The sequence below is a fragment of the Carcharhinus amblyrhynchos genome, chromosome 4, assembly GCF_965287045.1.
Source record: "Carcharhinus amblyrhynchos chromosome 4, sCarAmb.v2.hapA, whole genome shotgun sequence".
Lineage (NCBI taxonomy): Eukaryota > Metazoa > Chordata > Chondrichthyes > Carcharhiniformes > Carcharhinidae > Carcharhinus > Carcharhinus amblyrhynchos.
Genome location: NC_137327.1, coordinates 129,178,224 through 129,202,760, shown reverse-complemented (window position 1 = coordinate 129,202,760; position 24,537 = coordinate 129,178,224). Strand labels below are relative to the sequence as shown.

Here is a 24,537-nt window from a genome sequence, read left to right as displayed (position 1 = left end):
CGGGAGGAGTAGCCCTTCTTATGGTTTCAGTCTAATATATCAGAATCCTATCAGAACCTCACCACAGCATGGTTACAGCACTGTACTGTCTCTCTGAAGGGGCAATTCACCAAGTGTCTTCTCTCTGTTGCCCTACACATTCTTCCCTTTCAGTCAATAATCCAGTTTCCCTCTTGAATACCTTGATTAAACTGGCCTCCACCTCACTCTCGGGAGCTGCGCTCCAGATACTAACATGCACTGTGAAAAAGGTTCTCCTCATGTCACCATTATTTATTTTGCCAATTGCCTTAAATTTGTGTCCTCTGGTGCTTTCTCCTTATCCTATCCATACACCCCAAAATTTTAAATGGCTCTATCAAATCTCCTCTCCACCTCTTCTCCAACGAAAACATCTCCAACTCCTCCAATTTATCCACATAACTGAAGTTCCCCATCCGTGAAACCATTCTCACGTATTTTTCCTACACCCTCTCTCATGCCTTCACATACTTCCTAAAATGTAGTGACCAGAACTGGATGCAGTATTGAGGCTGAACCAGTCTTTTATCTAAGTTTAACAAAACTTCCTTGCTTAGGTACTCCATGCCCCTATTAATAAAACCTAGGACATTATGCTTTATTAACTGCTCTCTCAAACTGCCCTGCCATCTTCAGGATTCATGCACATATACACCCAATTCCATCTTTAGCACTGTGCTGATTATTTTGTTATTGTGTCTTAATGTTCTTTCTACTAAAACAAATCGCATCACACTCTGCATTAAATTTCATCTGCCATTTGTCCACCCACTCCACTAACCTGTCTCTGTTCTTTGTAATTCTACACTACCCTCCTCACGATTCACATTACTCCAAATTTTGTATCATCTGCAAATTTTCAAAATTGTGCCCTGTACCCCAAGATCTAGGTTATTAATGTACATCAGAAAGAGCAAGAGACCTGGGGACCAGCCTTGAAAGAGTTAGGTTTGGGTGGGGGGGGGGAACCATCTTCACTTAGAGGGTCACGTAATCTTAACCCTCCTTTGGAGCGTTTTAATTATTGTAGTGACCAGGATGATTTTATCTTTTGCTGAAACTGCAGGAGTGAGAACTTGACCTGTTTATTTGGAATTCAAGCTTCTGTCAAACATTTTTTTATAGCTTCGCCCCAGGACTAATTGTTCCGCCTGTCAGTAATCATTAACTGTTGAGTTGTCAATGTTCAGCCTCTAGCTCCAAATGCTAACTCTTCAGGGTGTCATTCAGAGATGGCAGTGGCATGCATGGAATTTAGAGAAACAGGCCATTTGGCCAACTAATCTAAGCTCCTCTTCTTCCAACCTCCTCTTCCTCACCACCATCAGCATATCCTTCTGCTCCTTTCTGTCCCTTATCTGGCTTTCCCTTAAATGCACCTATTCATTTCAACCATTCCAAATGGTGGAGATTTCACGCTTCACCCTCTCGGTAAAGGGGTTGCTCTTGAATTCTGTATTGGATTTCTTGTATTTATTACTCTTGAGTTTTGGACTGTTCCACAGGTGAAAACAACATCTCTACATCTGTCATATTGAACCCTTCATATTGCTAAAGGCCTCCATTAGATCATCCCTTGACTTTTTCTCTGGAACAAGAAGCTCCAGTCTGTTTAGTCTTTCCCAATGAAACATGACCTCATTCTCTTGCAACTCTGAGCTTTGCCTGCAGACAGTTGCTTTCCTATTCTCTAATCAGATATTTACCTACTTGCTTCTCCCAGAACTTGGTCCAGCAAGGCTTCTTTCCATGTTTCAGTAGAAACATATAGACCAAGGAAGCACTACTTGCAAGTGTTCCCTGACTTTCACTGTTGTTCTTGCCTGTCTCTCTGAATTGAATTCCCCTCTGCCACACCTCTTGATCCCACAGTTCTGTGGCCTGAAATGCAAATTAAGAATTCTACTATTACTGTACCTACTGACTAACTATTGGCATAAATTCTATATTAACACAGCTCCAGATGTTCTAGTGAAGAGATGGGATCCTTTTCTGATTGTTTCTTCACCCATTTTTGTTTTCCTTTTGTTTCTCATTTCTCCTGAAAACTTGTAACACAGATGTTCAGCTCACAATTCCTATCAAACCACCCGAGGCAATTTGATCCCCCAACTCACTGTTTCATCCACAGTATGTAGCCTTTGCGTGCTTTGAACTTAATAGCTGCTAAGTTATGCAAACCTACACCATGCAAAAAGCACTTAAACACTGTCCTCTGTCTGTTTTATCCTTTAGGTCAATATAATCCCAATCATTGCCAAAGCAGATTCCATCTCCAAGAATGAGCTCCAGAAATTCAAGATCAAGATAATGAGTGAATTGGTGAGCAATGGAGTGCAGATTTACCAGTTCCCAACAGATGATGAGACAGTGGCAGAGATCAATGGAACAATGAATGTGAGTTTTTTGGAATTTTTTTTGCTTCCAATTTAAGACGGAACCAGAAATTATGATCTGCCAGATTAATACTTTGTGCTGTGACTATGAGTGACCTATTGAGCACACTGGTTTAAAAGAAAAATGGGGCAGAATAGAAAGGTGACATTGAAGTGAAGATTTTGCAAGGGACATATAAACTGGCATGTACCCAAACTAGTGTCCTTTGCATTGTTTGGCAAATCATAATAAATGTTTGGAAGGCTAACTGTAGGCAAAAGTGATTTTGCAGCCAGTGCTTTGTATAAGAAGCTATTTTTGCCCAAGACCAGAATTAAACAAACTTCTGATGGTGTATCATAAATGCTGCGAGTCATTAATTCACATTACGCTATTGCCTTTAACTTGTTTTAAGATGGGATGTGGGAGATTGCGCATCTCTTGTTAGGAAAACATCAGAGTTAACCATATAACACGGTGCTGGAATTGTATGTGAGCAAAGCCAGGCACTCCCTGGTGCACAGTAAGACAGGCACTGGCAGCTTTGCTCCCCGCTTCCCTCTGGCAATCAGGCATTCTCCATTTCTTCCACTTCCCCCTGCTCGTGCTCCTCTCTCCTCCATGAGGGTCAATTCTGGGGTTTTGTTGAACGTCCCAACGTTCACTTCATACTTGTTTCTCCATCTTCAAATACTTGTCTACAGAAAAGCGTTCTTGAATTCGTGCTGTGATTATTCAGAGGGGAAATTCAGCTTGCAAAGGAACTAATAAAGAAGTGTAAATCTGTAATCGTTTTATCCTACCCATCTTGTGCCTGCTGCACTTACACTGTGTTTAGAAGCACTGCCATTTTACTGAAGCATGAAAGAACCAAGGTCGTTTTCTTGTGAAAGCTCGGTGCAAGCTGTCACTTCAAAGCCCATCAAATCAGCCCTCGAGTGGCAAAGTTGATGCATGTGCCTGATGTTTTAGCTGAACTCTATCCATGTGTATGGATGAATATATTCTTTCTGACACCATATCAGTAATGTTAGAATGTCATGTTCCACAAACCTGAATATTGTGACTGTCAGATAAGGCCACTCTCTCGCTTCAGTGAGCATTTCATTTCTGCTGGTGTAAATTAACTCTGCACTGTGATTGCGGGGGCTTAAGTTTTTAATGCGTTATTCCCATAACATTACAGGTCTCTGATTGACACACAGCTGCATTATTCCTATTTTGTGATTGTTTCATTCTGATAGACCCCTCATGCTTAATGATCTGAAACTTCAAAATTAGGTTGGACAAGTTGAACAGTCTTTGTTTCTGTGTGTTGTGAGCCTCCCTAGTGAGACCAGCATTTGTTGCTCATTGCTAATTGCCCTTGAGATGGTGTTGATGCACTGTACAGGATCCTTATTGTTACAGGTAGAAGTGTGCGGGTCTGTTTTTAGTGTTGTGGGACTTGGATGTGGTGATCATGAGTGTGGTGTTGTACTAAACCTCTGTAAATAATTGGTTAGCTCTCTGTTGGTGTGTTGTGTCCAGTTCTGGGCACAATAGTATTGGAATGTTGTCAGCATCTCCCTTAGGAGATTTGCCAAATCAGTACCAGGGATGGCGTCTTCAGTTATGTGGTAGATTGCAGAAGCTGGGGTTATTCTCTTTGAAGCTCTCACTTCCATTAAATTTTCCAACAATGAGGGCTTTTGATAGTTCCCCCATCTACTCTGTCTCCGCTGCAGGAGAGTCAGTAAGTGGGGTAGGATAGGAATTGTTGACACTGCCGTGTATGATCAGGAAGGCACTGCCTGAAAGTGCGGTTGAAGCAGATTCAAAGATAACTTCAGAAGGAAATTGAACAGATAATAAAAGGGGAAAGAAAACACGTTGGGCTGTGGAAAAAAGTTTATCTGTCACAAGTAATGCCTACATTAACACTGCAATGAAGTTACTGTGAAATTCCTCTAGTTGCCACACTATGGTGCCTGTTCGGGTCAATGCACCGAACCAGCATGTCTTTGAGAATGTGAGAGAAAACCACAGCACCCGGAGGAAACCCGCGCAGACACAGGGAGAATGTGCAAACTCCATACAGACAGTGACCTGAGCCGGGAATTGAACCTGGGTCCCTGGCACTGTGAGGCAGTGCTAACCACTGTGCCACTGTTTCCATAAAGAGAGTGGGAGTAATTGGATCGCTCTTTCAGGCATGATTTAATGGCTGTATTATTTAAAATTCAAGCCAATAGGATTTGTATTATAACATATTTTATCAGAGCGATTAACACGGGCACTTCTATGTATTTCAGGCACACTTGCCGTTTGCTGTAGTTGGGAGCACAGAGGAAATCAAGATTGGGAACAAGATGATGAAGGCACGCCAGTACCCCTGGGGCACTGTGCAGGGTAAGCTGGTTTCATAGTTGGTTTCATGGCAAAGTGATGGTACGAATATTTGCCAACTACTAACAAAGCTCTCTGATGTTGTTTAACGTGGATCAATGACTTGAGTCTTTCCTTTGTTGGTGGCTGTTCCTTAATGTCCAACATAATGCAGTGCCATCAAATCACCATTCAAAGTAAAATGTCTTTTGAATCCACTTTTCTCCTTTTATTTACTTTTATGCTTCCTACGTGTTAACCATAATGGTCCAGGGTGATGCTGATTTATAATGGTGTGACTGGGAGTTATTGCCGGACACATGTATGACAGTCTTGGGAAGGGCCTGCCGTTTGCAGAACTTCTGGTGTATTCTTGACCCTGCCATGTCACTGTTGCGAGCACTGTGAGGGTTGTTATTTTACTAGTTATTTGACCAGCTGCAGAGCGATTTGTGTAGCAATGCTGCAGACTTACATTCTGGCTAAGTGATTGAAACATTCCTTTATTAGGTGGTGTCCTTTCCCGTGCGCCACAAATGGGTCATTGAGGGTTCCACGCCCCCTGTTGCTTTGCTATCTCCACGCAGTGTGTTTAGTCGGTGGCTAATCAGAGTCTGCTGAGTTAGCTGATCTCAGTCGGGCAGTAAAAGCACGACAGTTGGCTCCTTGTGTGGGAGCTAATTGTCCAGGATTTTGGCTCCAGATGGTTATCTGGTATCCCTCGCTGAAAGCAGCATCATGAGAACGTTGGGCGGGTGCAGGGCCAAGTGAGTGTGAGCGCTCTTACACTCACTCACAACGTGAAAACTGAAGACTTGGTTTAGGGTCTCAGAGGTACACAAATGAAGGAGGAGGAATTCTTAAAAAAATTTAAGAACATGAAGACTTTGAATGGCATCAGCTTTCAGTGTGCCTGGTAATGATCTCTTATCATTGGGTTGTAGGCTGTCTCTAAGAGAAATCCTAACTCCATCCTCTCTCCATAGTAGTCGGCAAGCCTGTTGTTGGAGACCATACAGAAGTGATGCTGCGTTACGGAGAAATGAAACGAGGGCTTATGTTGAAAGTCCCGGTTAGAGTGAGCTGACATGTCTGTAAGGGTCATCTGAGCAGAAGAGCAAGCCTGTTCAGTCAGTGTGTTAGTCACCGGTTCCGCTAATGCTGATTTTAGCTCAAGCTTTGCTTTCAGTTCCCCTTTTATTTGCTCACACTCGTCTGCCAGTATCCGCCTTCTGCAAACCATTGGTTGTGGATACACATTGTATTGCAAAGGTGTATTTTTAAAGACTAATGGCACATCCCATTCGCACCTCCCCCCCTCCCACACCCCAATCCTAATACCAGTGCCCAGTAAATGTGAAGTGTGACAACAATGTCCACATGGAGCAAATTGAATTAATTAGTGTATGGCATTTACCTGGTTGCTGGTTGGCTTTCCTCCTGGGAAGATGGAGTCAAATATTTTGATTTTTGTTTTACAATTTTAATATGTTTTTGTTTTTGAATGCAGTGGAAAATGAAAACCACTGTGACTTTGTGAAGCTAAGAGAGATGCTAATCCGAGTCAATATGGAGGACCTACGGGAACAGACGCACACCCGTCATTATGAGCTGTACCGGCGTTGTAAACTGGAGGAGATGGGATTCAAGGATACAGATCCCGATAACAAACCCTTCAGGTACAGAGCGCTGGCACGAGATCCGAGTTTCTACAACATCTGCGCCAATGAGGCTGCACCTAGTCTCCCTTACCACACCCTAGAAATGTAAAGGTTCGCACCTTGGTTGTCCTGGAATGCTGTAGAAGTTGACTGTTGTTGAACTTTCTTTTATTCAGTCATGGGACATCGGCATCACTGGCTGGGCCAGCATTTATTGCCCATCCCTAGTTGCCTTGGAACTGTGTGACTTGCTAGGTCATTTCAGAGGGCAGTTGAGAGTCAACCACATTGTTGTGGCTCTGGAGTTACATTTGGGCCAGACCAGGTAAGGACAGCAGACTTCCTTCCCTAAAGGACGTTAGTGAATCAGGTGGGTTTTTCCGCCCAATGGTTTCATTGTTATCAGTAGATTCTTAATTCCAGTTTTTTTTAATTGAATTCAAATTCCATCATTTGCCATGGTGGGATTCAAACCCAGATCCCCAGAACATGAGCTGAGTTTCTGGATTAATAGTCTAATGATCTATAGGAATCTATCTGGGAAGATAAATTTGATGGTCTTTTTCACCTTAAACCTGCACAGGAGCTGCTGTTCATGAAATATTTGAGTTGGGTGGGAATGCTGATGATTTTCCCCTTCTCAGTTAAGTGCTCTCTGTATGTGTTATCATTGCTTACTGCAAAGTTAACTGGCAGTGTTAATTGAACTCTGCAAGTTCTTAGTGTCAGGTAAATGATGGATTCCTGTTGCAGCTTGCAGGAAACATATGAGGCAAAGAGGAATGAATTTCTCGGAGAGCTCCAGAAAAAAGAGGAAGAGATGAGACAGATGTTTGTCATGAGAGTGAAGGAGAAGGAGTCGGAACTAAAGGAAGCGGAGAAGGAGGTAATAAAGGCCATAGAATCACTACAGCACAGAGGCCATTTGGCCCACTGAGCCTGTGCACTCTGACAGAGTATCTTACTCAGACCCCTTTTCCTGTCCTATCCCCATAATCCCACACATTTACCATAGCTAATCCTATCTAGTCTGCACATCTTGGGACACTAAGGGCAATTTAGCATGGCCAATCCACCTAACCTGCATATCTTTGGACTGTGGGAGGAAACCGGAGCACCCAGAGGAAACCCACTCAGACACCAGGAGAATGTACAAACTCCACACTGTCACCCACATAAGGAACTGAACCCAAGTCCCTGAAGCTATGAGGCAGCACTGCTAACCTCTGTGCCAATTGGCTACCCTTGGTTTTATTTTGGTCCCTCTATTCATGGAGAAACTAGCAAGATTTTTGTGGTGGGAGCAAGTTTAGGCAGAAGGCTGTTTATGTTCTCTTATGACCATAGAAAGTACTTTGCTCCTCCCATGTTCTCTGGACACCCTGACTTGTTGCTGTCAGTTAATTACTTTGAGGTGTAGTCATTGTTTTGATTTTTTTTTCCCTCCCTCACTATTTCTTTCTCTATCTCCAGCTGCATGATAAATTTGATCGTTTAAAGAAACTTCATCAGGATGAAAAGAAGAAATTAGAAGATAAGAAAAAGAGCCTGGATGATGAGATTAATGCCTTTAAGCAAAGGAAGACTGCAGCTGAATTACTTCAGTCACAGGCCCAGCAGTCAGGAAGCCAGCAGACTCTGAAACGAGAGAAGGAGCGGAAAAAGTAAGCATACCTTTTTTTGTTTAAAGAAGCAAGCTTATTTTCATATTTTATCGTTCAATAGTTTTAATGATCACGGCAATTTAGTTTCAACAACCTCAGTAGCTAGTTGAACCTACTGTGAACAAGAGCTTTCCATTCTTGGTCCAACCTGAAACATAGCATCAATTGATCATTATCCATATAAAGCCCATATCTGGTGGAGGATGAAATAACACAGATCATTTCTATGAGTATAAACTACCCAGCTAAACATCTGTTCAAGTACGCTGTGAGACTAAACAGCTGCATCACATTGGTGTAGCTCACCAGCCCAAAATGCAGTGCACACAATTAGCTCTTGCTAAATATCTTGCACCATTTTTATTTGGGAGAGTGCATTTCATAGCCCGAATAAACATCTGATAAATGCCAGATTAGTTATTTTCCCTCAGTTGTTAGCTGGTGGGAGGCAGGTCACCTCCTGGTTGGCACTGTTCATTGGGTGGGGTGAATGCCAGGGAGGGCATTCTGTGGTACTCGATAAATGGAAACCATGTTCTTGTAAAATGCCTTGCAATTAGGAATATCTTCTGATGATCCCCTGGTGACCAGTCATCCCATATTCCATAGTTCCTGCTGCTTGGAATTTTTACAGTATCAAGAAGAGTTGGGTCTTCATATCAGTGAACAAACCCCCCCACCCCCCAACCCAGCATCACTTAGGTATGGCTTCATTGGCATCGACATCCCATTCTTCCCCCTGTTTACCTCGAGCATTTGATGCTGATCGTGGACATGCATGTTGAAGCCAAGCCTGATATTGCCCTCACCCACAGGCACCTAGTACTCATTCCACATCATCACCAGGAGTGAGAATCCAACATTTAGTTATATCTAACTTCTTGAAAACATACAATGCTTTGGCCTCAACTGCTTTCTGTGGTAGTGAATTCCACGGATTCACCACGCCCTGGTTGAAGATATTTCTCCTCATTGCCATCCAGAAGATTTATCCCCTATCCTCAGACTATGACCTCTGGTTCTGGACACCCCTACTATCAGGAACATCCTTCTTGCATTTGCCTGTCTAGTACTGTTAGAATTTTATAGGTTTCTATCTGATTCCCCCGCCTTCCCTCATTCTTCTAAACTCCTTGATGCCTTGATTCACTTAAGGATCTAATTCAGCCTTGAAAAGATTCCATGACCCAGCCTCCACTGCACTGTGCAGAAGACAACTGCAAGGACTGATGACCCTTGAAGAAGAAAGTCTCCCATATCCCCATCATAAATGGGATACTCCTCATCTTAAACTTTTCCCCCATGAGAGGAAAAATTCTCCCAACATCTACTCTGTCAAGCCCCCTCAGAATCTGACGTGTTTTTACAAGATCACCTCCCAATCCTTCTAAAGTCCAATGGGTACAGAACCAACCTGCTCAACATTTCCTCATAAGACAATTCCCTCCGTCCCAGGAACCATCTTGGTGAACCTTCTCTGAACTGCTTCTGGTGTTAGTAAATCCCTCAAGGAATGAATTAAAAGAAAAAGCACCTTGTGCTCCTTTAACATTCCATTTTTATTCACTCTTCCTTCCCCAAAATCATCATTGTTTACTTGCCATGCTTCTTGATCACCCTATTCAATTCATTCTTTCCTCTTGCTCCCTCTCTCCTCATTTGCTTGATTATACCTTAGAATCATAGAACCCTACAATGCAGAAAGAGGCCCTTCGGCCCATCGAGTCTGCACTGAACACAATCCCACCCAGGCCCTATCCCCCTATCCCTACACATTATACCCACTAATCCCTCTAACCTACATATCCCTGAACACTAAGGGGCAATTTCTTAGCATGGCCAATCAACCTAACCCACACATCTTTGGACTGTGGGAGGAAACTGGAGTACCCGGAGGAAACCCACGCAAACACGAGGAGAATGTGCAAACTCCACACAGACAGACAGCGAACCGAGCTGGGAATCAAACCCAGGACCCTGGAGCTGTGAAGCAGCAGTGCTAACCACTGTGCTACCGTGCTTTACCTTACTCGCTCTCTCCTTGTTTTGACCATTCATTCAGTCTCCCTTTCTGACCTCTCTGTTGGCCGTGTTCACTGTGAACTTCTCCCAGATGTTTTTCTGCACTGAGTGCTTTTTAACTGATGGTGCCAGCAGAACCTTTTTAGTGTCACTTATTCTCACTGTTGCCATCACCACCACCACCAATACACTTGTATTTATGGATTAACCACCAGGATTTAGATGCACGTGATTTGTAAGTTTAAAAGTATGCTGTTCTTAGAATAGTACAGCACAGGAGGCTATTCTGTCTATCGAGTCTCCTTCAAAGTATGACCCAGTTAATTGCACTCTTCCTTGTGTTTCCTCTTATTACAGCAGTTTTATCTACAATTTATCCAAATCCCTTTTGAAATCTACTACTGAATCTGTATCCGGCACCATATCAGGCAGTGCAGTCCAAATCTTCAAAAATTGTTGGTTCACAAACTAGATCTTTCCTCATGCCACTTCTGAATTTGCCAATCACCTTAAATTTGTGGTCTCTGTCCACCAACTTTTCAGTCCATGATGGTTTCTCTCCACTTATTCCATCTGAACTCTTCACGATTTTAAACATCTCTTTTTGGCTTTCTCAGCTTTCAGGAGAACAGCCTAAGCTCCTTCAAACTATCTATGTAATGTAACTCATTACTAGAATTACTCTGGCAAATCTCTCTTGTACCCTCCCCAAAGTCATCACATTCTTCCTAAAATATGCTAGCTGGTATTGGACATAATACTCCAGCTGTGGCAGAACTAGTGTTTCATACAGTAACACATGCTGCCTTATATATATATATAATCCCACAATCCCGTAAGCTTCATTCACTACACGCTTCCCCTGTCCTGCCCCTCAGATTTTTCGCACATGCAGCCTGAAGTCTCTCTCTTCTTGCACCCCCTTTCAGATTGTACCATTTTCGTTGTTATTGAGGAATGCACGCCACTTTGAACACTGGCTATAAACTGGTTAGCCACATCAATGCCCTTATGTGAAATATCCCCACGAGGGACTGTAAAATTCTGAGCAGTGCCCATGGAATTAACATCAGTGCAAGTCCCAACAGTGTCCGTGAAGTCAAGTAGAATCTACCATTAAGGACAGGCCAATTCCATAATGGTAAAAGCTTTAGATGAGCTAGTCATTTCAGAAGGAAATCTTTCATTCTAAAGCAGCTCATGTACATTACCTATGCCTCAACTCCACTCATGGCTGAGTGAACAAATGCATTATTGGCTGTCGAAACTGACCTACACAGGATCCACTGGAAAATGCACTGAGAAAAACACATTTCTCCCCTTTATCGCAAGGCTGATGAGTACAGTTGCCATTGAATGCCATTTTATGGGTCAGTCAGAAGGTTATTTGCACAAAACATAACATTTTGAATGGTGAAATCTCTAACAGGCATATAGCTAAATCATCCATGGTTGCAATAGGATCTACTTTTTACAGATACGTACAAGGTGCATTGTTTGAACCTTCGGAAAAGCTCACAGTTGCCACCCGACCAAGGCCTTTTGTTTGTCAGCCAACTTTAATTCAGACCAATCTCATGGTACTTGGTTCACTTTGGGCAAAGTAGAATGCAGGCACTAAGTCCCTTGAGTCATTTGACAAGTCAGTGAGGGTGAACTACATTGGTCAGAATTGTTCTCTGTAAGGGGATTTCTCAGGGGTTTCCTTTGGGGGTGGTCTCGCCTTCAGCCAACCCAAAGATTTGCGAAAGACAGTACGTTCTTTATTTGACCGATATCTATTGGGAGAGAGATAGTCAGAAGATTCCAGCTTCTCTTTGACGTTACGTCACATGAGCACAAAATAATGTGGTCTGTCTTATTAAAGTTTATTTCCCATTATGCCAAGGGGTAAATTGCTTGTTGGTCAAAGCTCACAAGAAAACACAAAAATACAGTTTAAATCTTGTTCAAGGATTATATATGTGTTTTTACAGACAATGCTTTCATATGATTTATAAGTGAGCCACATTGTGATACTGTTTGTATACATAAGGCAGACTGTGGTCCCTTTTTTAAACTAATCTATTTTGTTTTAGTGGTCTTAAAGCAGGTGTCTCTTTACCCCTTGCTACACCCTCCAATTTAATGAAAGTTCCTGTATTCAGTGTGCCTGTGTTTTATTTTCCCCTTGTGCTGTGCAACAACACTGCTGTTCAGGTGGAGGCCGGCAACAAAGCAGCATTGCAGACTTATGCTTGCTGTGTTGATTGGAAATCACAGGGAGTCCTCTTGATCATAAGAACATAAGAAATAGGAGCAGGAGTAGGCCAACTAGCCCTTCGAGCCTGCCCCGCCATTCAATAAGATCATGGCTGATCTGTCGTGGCTCAGTTCCACATTCCCGCCCTCTCCCCATAACCCTTAATCCCCTCTCTCATCAAAAACCCATCAACCCGCATCTTAAAAATATTTAGCGAGGCAGCCTCCACCACTTCAACGGGCAGAGAATTCCAGAGATTCACCACCCTTTGAGTGAAGAAGTTCCTCCTCAACTCTGTTCTAAACCGCCCCCCCTTTATCTTGAGGCTATGCCCCCTAGTCCTACTATCCTTTCTGAGCGGGAAGAGTCTCTCCACCTCTATCCTATCCATCCCATTCATCATCATATACATCTCAATGAGATCTCCCCTCATTCTTCTAAACTCTAACGAGTACAAGACTAATCTATTCAGCCTCTCCTCATAGCTCAACCCCCTCAACTCCGGCATCAGCCTAGTAAACCTCCTCTGCACTCCCTCCACGGCCAAAATATCCTTGCGTAAGTACGGCGCCCAAAACTGCACACAGTACTCCAGCTGCGGCCTCACCAATGCCCTGTACAGCCGCAGCAAGACCTCCCTACTTTTAGATTCAATCCCCCTCGCGATGAAGGCCAGCATCCCATTCGCCTTCCTGACCACCTGCTGCACCTGCAAGCTGGGTTTTTGCGACTCATGCACAAGGACCCCGAGGTCCCTCTGCACCGTTGCCTGCTGCAGTTTTTCTCCACGTAAGTAATAATCCTTCCTACCATTATTCCTACCAAAGTGGACCACCTCGCACTTGCCAACATTAAATTCCATTTGCCATTTCCTGGCCCATTCGCCCAGCCTATCTAGATCCTTCTGTAGACTCTCCCCACCCTCCACACAATTTGCCTTTCCACCAATTTTGGTGTCATCAGCAAATTTTGACACCCTATACTCGGTTCCCTCCTCCAGATCATCTATATAAATGGTAAATAGCTGAGGCCCCAGCACCGACCCCTGGGGCACTCCACTAGTCACCATCCGCCAATCCGAATAGCACCCATTGACCCCCACTCTCTGCCTCCTATTTGACAATCCTATTTGATCGATTATTGTAGGTGAAACTTGCACCAAATGTTTGCTAAAATCAGCAACTAAGTAGCAATTCTAAAACAACGGGAATGAATGAGGCACCACCTTATTTCAGATCTTGATCTAAATACAGAGAAGAGGGGGTTCTCCAACAGAAACCTATAGCAAAAGCATGCAGACTTACAGATAATGATGAAAAATGTTGGAGCATTTTAATAATATTTCGTAAGTGCTAGGGTACCAAGTTGAAACCTCTGTTTCCACTAATTGTCACCCTTCTGAAAACCAACACTACGGCTGATATGGAGAGCAATAAAATTCTTTAGATTCTTGTGGCCATAAAAGAAGTTTTTTTTGAGCAGGATAGGATTTGATGCAAACCTGAGGGATGAAAAGAACAAGCAAGTGTTGTGTATGCACTTTTATCATTGTACCCGTTCATCCATATCAGCTTTTGCATGTGTACTGTTTTACAGTTAACGCTGTTCACTGCATGCTGCATGAGATCCATATTGTCTGGTAAGCTTGATTGATTACTAACCTCAAACACAGCAGTGGAATCAGTTATCACGCACACTGTGCACTCCATTATTGTTTGATGGTTTGTGTAGATTGTTGATGGATGTTCAGGCTAATCATTACCAAAGGTGATTCTGACTTTCTGTCTAATACAAGGCATGTGATCTCAGATGTGTTAATCTGTTGGCAAATATCTTTGTTCCGATGTAGCTTTTGAACAAAAAATTATATTGAAGGGCGTTTATGAAGCGACCCAAGCCCTGATGTTGGGCAATGCAGATTGTGTTGGTAGATATGATGATATTAAACCTTCCCCTGTTTTCTACATACATTACATTCAAAAAAAGTTGTTGCATGTTAACTTTGAAGAAAGGAATTGTACTAATGTAGCTTGTTTTACTAGCATGTCTCAAACAGTTTAACAACAACAAAGCAGGTTGAATTGTGGTAATTGTTTGGAATGTAGAGAAATGTTAACAGACGTTTTTGTGCACAACGAGCTCCCAAGAATAGCAGTGAGACAATTGAGTGGATAATCTGTTTGATCTGTTCTTGATAGTAGCAGTTGAGGGATAAATAGTTGTCTGGTCCCCACCCCCCCACTTGCACTAGTTAATCTGGCATCCATTGTTGCAGAACTAATTGTTGATACTCTGAGCATTGTATGGCATTGTGGAACAACTATGATGGTACTTCTGTCTGCACTCTGAGTTAAAATAGCCAGTCCCTTTTAGTGCAGAAAAATTGATCAAACCCCTTGTTTGCCTTTTTGTTTGACTGGTATAAGGCACTCGATGGTGATTGTCTGAATGCTTAATGCTGGATTACTATTACCAAATGGCATTCCTCAAAAAGCCCATTTCCAGTTTCTTGAACCCCCAGCATCTTTTGCCAAGAAACCAGATGCCTTGGTAAATGCAGTTTCATAGCTTTAGAAACAAATGTTAATTCTGAACATCTGGCTTGGGTTTTCCAATTTTCTCAGGCACACTTCCCTAATCAGTACTGTAGCATCATTACGTATAGACCTTTACATACCAACTTTAATTGAACTGCTTTTTATTCTTGGGGAGGTCTTTTTAAAAATAATCAGGAACAGGAGTAGATCATTCAACCCCTTTGACCTGTTCCACTATTCAGTTGGTCACTCAACTCCATTTTCCCATCTTCACCACGTATCCATTGATATCCTTGCCTATTAAGGAATTGATCTCAAGTATCCTTGCACCCACCACCTCTGGTTGTGAGGAGTGGGGAAAGAATTCCATGTTTCTACTATCTTCCATGTAGAAAAGTACTTTCCGATTTTGCTGCTGAATGACCTCACTCAGGTTTTAAAATTCTGTCCCTCTCCTCCCCTCCAATCAGAGGAGTATGTTCTCTGTTGCTACATTTTGAAAACCACTCAGCTTAATCACCTCTTCATGGAGAATAAGCAACCTGGTTGCATAATTTAAGTCCTGGTATCATTTGGGCAAATTGCGTGGTACCTCTTTTGAGGCCATTATATCCCTCTGGAAGTGTGTCACCTCAGATTGAAGGCTGGTCTCCTGTTAGGGTCTGACCAAGGCTTTACATAATTGAAGCATATCTTGTACGCTGACTCGATATTCCTTGGCCTATCTGAAAGGCATCGGTTGTAACAATGCAACATTCCCTCAGCAACAAATCCTGGATTGTATGTTCAGCTCTATGGAATCAGGCATGACCATGACACCTCCTGACTCTGAGGTGAAGATCTTCTCCAATAGGATTGGAGATGGGAATAATCACGGCTTAGGGCAGATTCTCTTTTTCCTCCCTCCAACTTCACCCAAGCTTGATTTTTGTTGCTCTTACCTAGGATAGCTGTATAGCTGGAGTAATTGTGCATATAATTGGAGAGCTTTCTTCTTAATTCACCTGCAAGTTCATTTCCACTGCTGTGTGTATCGAATGTTTGTTTTGTTAAGTGACTCGTTTTCATTTTTAACATGTACAACTGCGCTCATTCATTATTTACTATTTAAATAGTACTTGGCTGAACATTCATCTAGTTTGAAGTAACTCATGAAAAATTAATCCTACTTTTCTTTCATTTTCAGTTCAGGCTTCCTGTAGAATCCTTCCCTCCAAGTTGGGAATGAACTCCCTTTTGCTCCCAGTTGCATTCCGATGCTTGTTCCCTTCCATTCCCCATCTTCTCGTTCCCTCCTCCCCTTTCCTCAACCCCACCTCACCTTCATGTAAACACGTGTACAAACCTGATACTGTGGCTGTGCTGAATGAAGGAATCCAGCAATTAATAGTATGGAACTGACAAAAGGACTCCCAGTTTACCACTTCAGTGCTAGCATGGTGTACTACACAAGCTGCCAAATGAGCATCAGAGACTGTGTACAACTCAGTAATTCCAGCATAAAAAAAAACCGTATGGTTTTCAGGTGCATTAGAATCCTCAGGAAGCGATTGCATGAAGTTGTCATCATTTATATGTCTCATCGCTTTTTGCTGCCTGTGTTTGCTGCTCCTGTTTTTTAGGTTTTTTTGATCCATGTAATAATAATATCTAACAAACCTTTTGTTTTTTTTAAACTTGACAAATAGTTTAATTTCGGGCATGTTAGAAAATGCATGTTTACATCAAAGGGGAAGTGATACAATACCAAACAAAATAAAGGATTTGTGATTGTTTAAAATCCCAGGAGAATCTGGAAATCTTAAATTTGTGGGTCAAATAAAAAGTGCAATAAAGTGAAGTTTTGCAGGGGGAATACCTGTTATTGCTAAGGCAAGGAGTAGTATTTTTGTTGCTTATTTTTCTCCTCCAGTTTTTAAGACAGGATTTTTATTTTTGTTAACTCTTGGTTTGACACTTGTTTCAATTCTATAATGTGAAGCAATTTTGTAACCGCTCCTGCTCTTGTGTTTGAGGCAGCGTGTGGCACTGATGTGTAATTTTTTAATAAGGGAATAAAAGGTCCAAACATTTAGATGACCGGGATGGTAGGGAGCGGGAGGGCTTCATTTGAAAGGGCATTGTGTGTGTGTGTGTCTGTGTGTGTGTGTGTGCGCGTGTGTGTGTGTTTGTGTGCGTGTGTTTTTTTTTAATTCCACTTTTATTGCACTCCCAATATGAAGGGAAGCTAATGTTGTGCAAACTAACGGTTTGAACCAACACAGGTTTTAAATACAAATAAATGTGAATTGAATCGTATGGGTTTCTCAGGTTTGCCATTCATTTTTGTCCATATTTGTGCACTCTTTCTTTACAGTAACCCCTGGCTCTGCACTGAATAATTAGAGACCCTCAGTCATTTTGGAGCATGTTTCTCTTTGTTTTTTTTTCTCTCTGTGAGCAGTGGCCAATGTTAGAAGGGGGCAGCTTCTGATGTGTGGCACACCGGCTGTGGCCTTTGCGTTTTAAACACGAAGCCAGACTTGTGCCCGGCTTTTTGTGATCAACAAAAGCTTGTTCTGTATTTGTATATTGCTCAGAGTAAGACCTTTTTTTTTAAGAAAGCAGAATTTAAATGATTAACATTGTACACCAAAAAAAGTGCATGTGTTTTTTTTTAAAAGGCCCATGTGACGTGCATTAAGCGCATTGCTTTTGGGTGTTTTATGTTTTAAAAAAAATAAATTGCACAGTATTTATTTTGTAAATGCGGCAAAGTTGAATGTTTTTGAGCATTCCATTCAGACCTTGCTAAGGTGTTTTAATAGTGAGATGTTGTATTTCCTCAGGTCAGTCATTCTACCCAGGTGGAATCTGAGATGGTTCTATCTTGCTTAGAGATTCCACGGAAGAATGCCATGTACAATATGTTATACATTTTATTCTCGGTCCATTTGTGTAGGTCTTGCACTGAATTTTTTTTTTTGTAACCTTCCCCCTAGTCGGGTTTGTTTTTTTTTCACTGCTTTTTCTTGCACGTACTCCACGGATTATTCTGGATGTTTTACAATATCTTAAGCTATTAAAAGCTGTTGCACCTCAGTCCTACGGTGTCTTTGTTTATTTGAAGACCTCGGGAAATTATTTCTCCTGACGCTCGGAGACACTGCGTGCTTTCACCTTTTCCAAGCTCCTCATCCTCTTTCCCTCCCTGCCGCACCAGCCATTATTGTTTAATTTCTGCCCCCCCACCTCTGCCGCCACCCTCGGGATTTCTGTTTGGTGTCCTGTCCTCTGCACTTGTCTGAAATATCTTCCTGTGTTGACGATCTATCCCATTGTGTTTTTTTCTCTCTAGCTTCTTTTAATGTGTCTGCACGGGCTGTTCTCTGGAGGAGGAGACTGCGACTTGTAGAAGAGTTAGGGACTCTTGTGCTGTGGCCGAGATCTGTTCTATAACTGTGAAAACTAACACTGTACTCTTATAAAGGGCAACGTTCAGCTTGTGTGGGATTTTTTTAAACCCTTCACAGGCCCATTTTGTGTCTTATCAATGGGACTGATGGCTATTTTAAAAAAAAGGTTCTGTTTTTGAATTTTGCTTGTTTACAGATTAAGACTGTGATTTTTACCCCTTATTTAAGTATTTTGAATCTTCTGTTTTAAGTGTTCTCCATTCCAGTAGGCTGCACACATGTACCATTTACCACTCAAGAATGTAGCTGTTCGGGTTAATTTGATAGACCCGTACTGTCTAGCAGAGTATTTTTTGTAAATTTATGGCAATGAGGGGTATTTTGTTGTGTCTTCCTTAATTTAACAGTACAGTTTTAGTTTTGAAAGTTGTTGCCCAGACTTCTTGCATTCATTCTTGGGAGGGGAGGTTGCGAATCCATGTTCAGCTAATGGGCCTAGTCAAATGCTTCTAGCTGCTTTCTTGAGCATGGATCAAAGTAGTGAGAAAAATAGGAACATAATTGAGGTTTTGTATTGAACACAAAATATAAAAAGAGGAGGCTGGGCTAAAGCCTCTGCAAATAAGTGTGCCATGTGGTGTGGTGCTGAACCATGCAGTGCCAAAATAGCCCCTTATTCAATCTCTGTGAGTTGGTTGAGGTTTTGCTGGGCCATAATAATTGGGTTCCCTCTCCTTGGCTTGGGAGGCAAGATTGCTACATGTAGTTCAGCAACTCCCAATGGAAGGCTTGTATGCATGTGGTTAGTACAGCATCAGATGTGCTTGTTTTGCGGAGTTTCTGCCCAGGTTCTCGAGTGAAGCAGCTCGTGAAGTTTGGCTGTTTTGAGTGCAGGGTATTGGAAGTGAAAATCACTGCTCTCAGGAGAGAGAACTTGAGAGGATTAGGACAAGGGTTAGCATTGTCCACACAGGCTTACTGGGGCACTGTCCACAATTCCGACGGTAGAATACATGCATCCAGGTAACTGGGTGGTTTACTTTTCAGTCAAGAATTTACAACTTTTTCTGTACCATACCTTAATTAATTTTAGCAATGTTCAAAAATGCAATTTTAGCTCTATCCTGCAGAATCTTCTGCATGCATAGAGAATTGGATAGATAGCCAGGAAGGATTATAACAGGGTTATGGGGAAAGAGCAGAGGAATGACAATAATTGGATTGTTTTTGCAAACAACTGACATTGGCATAATGGGCTGATGAGCCACCTCCCTGTGGTGTACCCTGTGCAAACAGTACATTTTGCCATACTGTGATGTAGCCGTCACATTGGTGAATTCGTTCTGAGGCAGACAGAGAAATCAATAACAATATATAAATCTGGTTTGACCTACAAATTCCAAAGCCATCCAGTTTAATCTTTGTTCTGTTGGTGTGAATGATTGGCTGATAGATACTGAGTCTAGGGCTGCAGTGGCATTTTTGGTGATGAATTGTCATGCAGGGAGGCTCCTTAAGATGGACATGAATCAAGTTAATTTGTCCAGGGGTGGGAAAGTGAAAGAGAAATGTGATGAGTGCATGGAATGGGAGGGAAGGAGAATAGGGGACCTTTTGTTCCCATGGAAATTCTCCATCTTTATAAGATTACACAGATTTGGCTGTGTGCATGTGTGACTTCAGTCTGAAGAAACATTTAAGCAGTTTATGACATTCAGGGTGCTTGGATTTTGTTTTACATGGGTTACATCTTATCTGTAATTTCTCTAAACTTGCCATAAAATACTTGTTAAAAATGAATAAGGGGGACAAAGAATATGAATATTTCACTAGAATGTTTTCTTTAAATTATTTAATTTTTGGCACAACAAAGTAGGTTAAATATATTGGGTCACTTTTTTAATAAACTTGCTAGATATTGTTGCTATGTATGTGCGCTTTTTGTGGCTGTACTGTGATTTTTAAAGTTAGTGGTTGAAGGTGAAAATACTGCAGAAGTTGGACCTTGCCTTATTAACATTCCTGATATTACTGTCTTTTAAATTCTTTCGTCTTTCCTGCTCCTGCTGTGGAAATGATGCACTTGTCTGGACTCCATTTGCCTTGAGCTGCTATTTACTATTTATTTCTTGGCTTCTTGTCTCACTTGGGTGAGGAACTGCATGGCCAGTGTTCACTTCACGGTATGATTTTGTCTATAGGTCTTTCCTCGTTGGCCCATTATAAGATGATTTTTTTTTTTGACTTTGCTATCATTGCTGTAAGTTTTCAATAAAAGTTTGGGGCGAAAATATATTTCTTCATTTTTTTTTTCATTTGGCGAAATATTCTTGAGATAAGCACAGAAGTGCAGAGGTTTGACTTGCTGTGGTACCGTAGCCAGTACACAGTCCTATCAATCTCCACGCAACATGAGCTGGGACCAACTGCACAAACTGAACCCAATTAGTAATGTCTTCGATCCCAATTGGAAGCAGCTTTTAAACAGGCTTACATTTTGTGGTGACTCGAGCACTTTCTCTTCCCTCACCCCTCCCAGGAAATACACTGAGACAGAGGAAACTCTGTATTTCTGTAGCGCCTTTCATGACCTCGCAGAGCATTTCACAGACACTTCCGCAGTGATGTTGCTGTTATAAGTTAGGATAGCAAGCATGTGACTGTTGGTACGATTAATTTCAAGTTTAAACACAGTCCCCCACAGCTCCCCAAAATATTACACCTTGATGTTAATCTCGAACCAATCCGATTGCCCTCATTTCAATTATACCAATCCATCCTAAACTGGGACCACCTGATGTCAAAGGTGTACAGTTAAGGCAGTGACTGCTCTTTTGAGAGCGTTCTTGGATTTTGCACGGGTCGAGACGAGACTGCAGAGGCTGGACAAGAAGGAACCTGGAGAATCACAATCGGAGCAAGGCTGCATACAGGCCTCCTCATTGAACTAGATTTTCCTTTTCACATGCAGCTCACCCATTTCCCCCCAATACCAAACCCCCTCCCCAGGTCAATCCCTTCCTTACACCGTAGCAGCTCTGCCTTCCTCAGATGGGCACCCACCCTGAATGAAGGCAGGTGACCTAACTTATGCATTTGACTGATCTTGGAGAACTGTTGGAGTCAGGAGAGGAGATCACAAGTACAGAAAGATGTCTCTTTACACCTGACTTCACCCCCCCCCCCACCGGCCCCCAAACAAAGTAATTCATCAGCAGCAAATCAAGCAACAGTTGATTTTTGTTTACACTGAACTGCAATTGCTGACTCACCCTGGTCTCTTCATTTGCTGTAGCAGGCTGACAGAAATGGTTAAAACGGATTGCAACATCACCGATGGCTTGAAGTTAAAACTGGAGCTTGATAAACTGTTCATTGTGGCAGAAGGATTCGGCGTAAAAAGAGATTTGAGTAAATTGTTAGCTGACAAATTTATTAACGTGTAATTTCAGAGCTGCTCACAGTTGAGGCAAATAAAAGAAACCTTTAAAACTTATCTGAAAGTCTAAAAATAAAACCATGTGAATTAATACAATCTTGCTTTTGTAGAAAGACTTGTCATGTCCCTCAGGCCACCCCAGTTGCCAGTTAAACGATTCCCCGCCTTAATGGGATGATAACCCGTACACGTGGAATCATCAGTGGATGCAAATTATTTGGAAAGCCATGTCTCATCTGTCCAAAACCAGTTTATTATCCAGAGAAAAGGTGTGTGTAATTTTTGGCTGAACTGTTGCCAGTGGTACAAAATTCAGCTGAAGTCTTTGAACCATTTGGGTAAGTATTGAAGTGGAGATGATGCCTTCTTCCTGATATCAGGTCCAACCAACATAAATGGGGCTAAACAGGAGCATCAGAAGCTGTTTAATTTTATCAACCAGTTGGCTGGCAAATGCAGAAGTCTATTAACGTGCTTATGTTTTCAGATGAGATTACTGAGAAATCTATACTGAGTGATGGGGGATTTGGATTGCCTGTAGTGACTATTAACCATTGGTGGGCAATCTGCAGCTCATCAGAGTGTAGCTCTTGAGACATCTTGTTAACCGTTACTCATGCACAGGGTTGCCATTTTCCACTGCTTTCCATCCATGTAGTTTTTTCCTATTGGTACGACTCAAGTGATACACACACAAAGCAAGGGCAAGTGAAGTGAGATGCATGCTGATTGCTCGCATTATTGACTGTGAGAGCCAGGCGCTCCCTCTGCATCCAAAGTGTAAATATTTATTTTGTTTTACCATATGACATAGTTTTATTAATATATAAATGATTAAATATTCTCTGTAGCTCATTATTAAATATTTGGTGTATATTCAATGTATTTAATTTTATGGTTAGTGAACAAGGTGATTTCAAGCTTGCGGCTCACGGAGATGAAGGTGGACCACTCATTTGTCCACTCGCTAGCCTAGGTTTTCCATCACTGCTGTAATCTCTCCCCAGAGGGACAAATATGCCACTTAATTTAAGTCCAGAGCAGGAGCAATGCTCTCCAATTGTGTACGAAGATACTTGCAAGTGTTCAATTAGCTAACAACATGCAGTTATCTGGAGATAATCACTTGTAAACTTATTGCTGCAGGTCCAACTCAGACTATTCTCCCATCACAGTCAACTCCCAGTCCATATTGATGGGTTCACCTCTGCAGGTTCCATGCGAGAGCCATCCCTTCAGGGTCAGTCAACATAACTATGGACCTGTCTGATGCAGATTTTGAATTGCCAGGTTTTCTGTGAAAGCAGAACTTGATTCCAAACTTCCATCACCTTGACCACAAAGGCCGCTACTCCCTGGAAGTTATACACTTGTTAGCCAGTGTGTAACGGACAGTCGCGGGTTTGTGCCCTCACTACTTGGCAACAGGCACGTGGAACTCATTGCATGCTGCCTGATGCACCTTAAAATGCACGACCGCATTGAGATCATCCCCGTGACCACAGCAGAAAGCCAGTGGTGCGAGGTGGGTGTTGGGAGGAAGGCAGACCAGAGCGTGGCAGATGAAGTTGGGATGTAGTTGACAGCAAAACACTTAGCTCAAGACACAATATAAGAATTGCAACAGAGAAGTAAACTATAAACCAAGCTTTGATACTAAGCAGTACAAGACTTTAGAACACATGATGATGAATTTCAGGATAATGATGGGGCTGGGGGAGGTGGTGATGAGTGTTGTCAGTCTGTGTGTGGGAATGGACGCTGGACTTTTGGATGATGTCTCCAAGGAGCAGTATGTAAAAGGGAGGGGTTGAAGCACAGTATCTTGGGGAACACCAAAGGGAGTGCGAGCAGGGGAACAAAACCATTGCAAAGTATTCTGGAGCTGTTACTAGATAAGGATGGAATCCTGCAAGTGCAGACCAGCTGGATGACAGTGGAGGCAGCTGCTGTGTGAAATCATGTCAAAGGCTGCAGGTGGGTCGTGAATGATACTTTACCTTTCTGTCACATTGGATGTCATTTTATGATTTTGATAAGAACCTGTGATGTAGGCAGAAACAATCTAATTGAAGGCTCAGGAGAGGTGAATGTCCCAGCCTTGGACTTATGCCTGGACAAATTGGTATATAGCTTGTCTTCCACCACAACTGCAAGTGTTAAACTAATGCAGTTCAAAACACACAACCTGTGTCAACACCTGTGCAAATCAGGGTGATTTTAAATAATTGATTTTGCAAACATTTACATAAAGACTGAAATAGCCGCACTTTTTTTGCGTGCATGTTAGACACTTGCACACAAGGATTAATTTTAATTTCACTGACATTTTTTAAGCTATTTTAAATATTGAAATGCAGGAGAATGTTTCCAAAGCGATGCGTTGGTGAGACATGAACAGAACACTGGCAAAAGAATTACTTTTGTAGTATGTTCCTCCTCAAGAATGCTGGGTTAAACTTTTGATATATACAACACACTGCTGAATGAATGTCAAAGTTACTGCCTGACCTACTTTTGATTATTGTCATAGTAAAACGTCAGAGATGCTGTGTTGTTGCAAGTTAGAGAAGGCACATTGCATGAAGCCAGTGTTACATACTGAATGTTCCTCGCACCAAGTATTTAACTACAAGACAAATGGAAAGAAGAAATTGGTAGATAGTGGAAATCTGAGAATGCACAGCATCAGCATCTGTATACAGTTAAGATTTAATCAGACCCTGGATGAAAACACAACCCCCTAAATGGAGAAGAAAATAAAGGAATGGAATAGAGAACAGAGAGAAGTCACAAGGAATGTTGGTCACTGT

The 24,537-nt window shown here is 42.1% G+C and overlaps 1 protein-coding gene across 5 annotated transcripts in view; it reads left to right on the top strand.

Annotated features, from left to right (window-relative positions):
* The window catches only part of LOC145342351 (septin-6), a 65,249-nt gene extending 44,673 nt beyond the window's left edge, over positions 1 to 20,576 (top strand). For 2 of the 5 annotated variants that reach the window (XM_080187860.1, XM_080187864.1), the window contains exons 5-10: positions 2,257 to 2,418; positions 4,692 to 4,788; positions 6,275 to 6,443; positions 7,179 to 7,311; positions 7,899 to 8,089; positions 17,247 to 17,971. In XM_080187860.1, the coding sequence (XP_080043986.1) occupies positions 2,257 to 2,418; positions 4,692 to 4,788; positions 6,275 to 6,443; positions 7,179 to 7,311; positions 7,899 to 8,089; positions 17,247 to 17,271 (777 nt within the window). In that variant the 3' untranslated portion in view covers positions 17,272 to 17,971. Of the gene's footprint in view, positions 1 to 2,256; positions 2,419 to 4,691; positions 4,789 to 6,274; positions 6,444 to 7,178; positions 7,312 to 7,898; positions 8,090 to 13,949; positions 13,993 to 16,076; positions 17,972 to 18,227 lie in introns of those variants that run through there. The other 3 variants (XM_080187863.1, XM_080187862.1, XM_080187861.1) reach the window with 3 other exon arrangements.
* Positions 20,577 to 24,537: the final 3,961 nt, after the last annotated feature.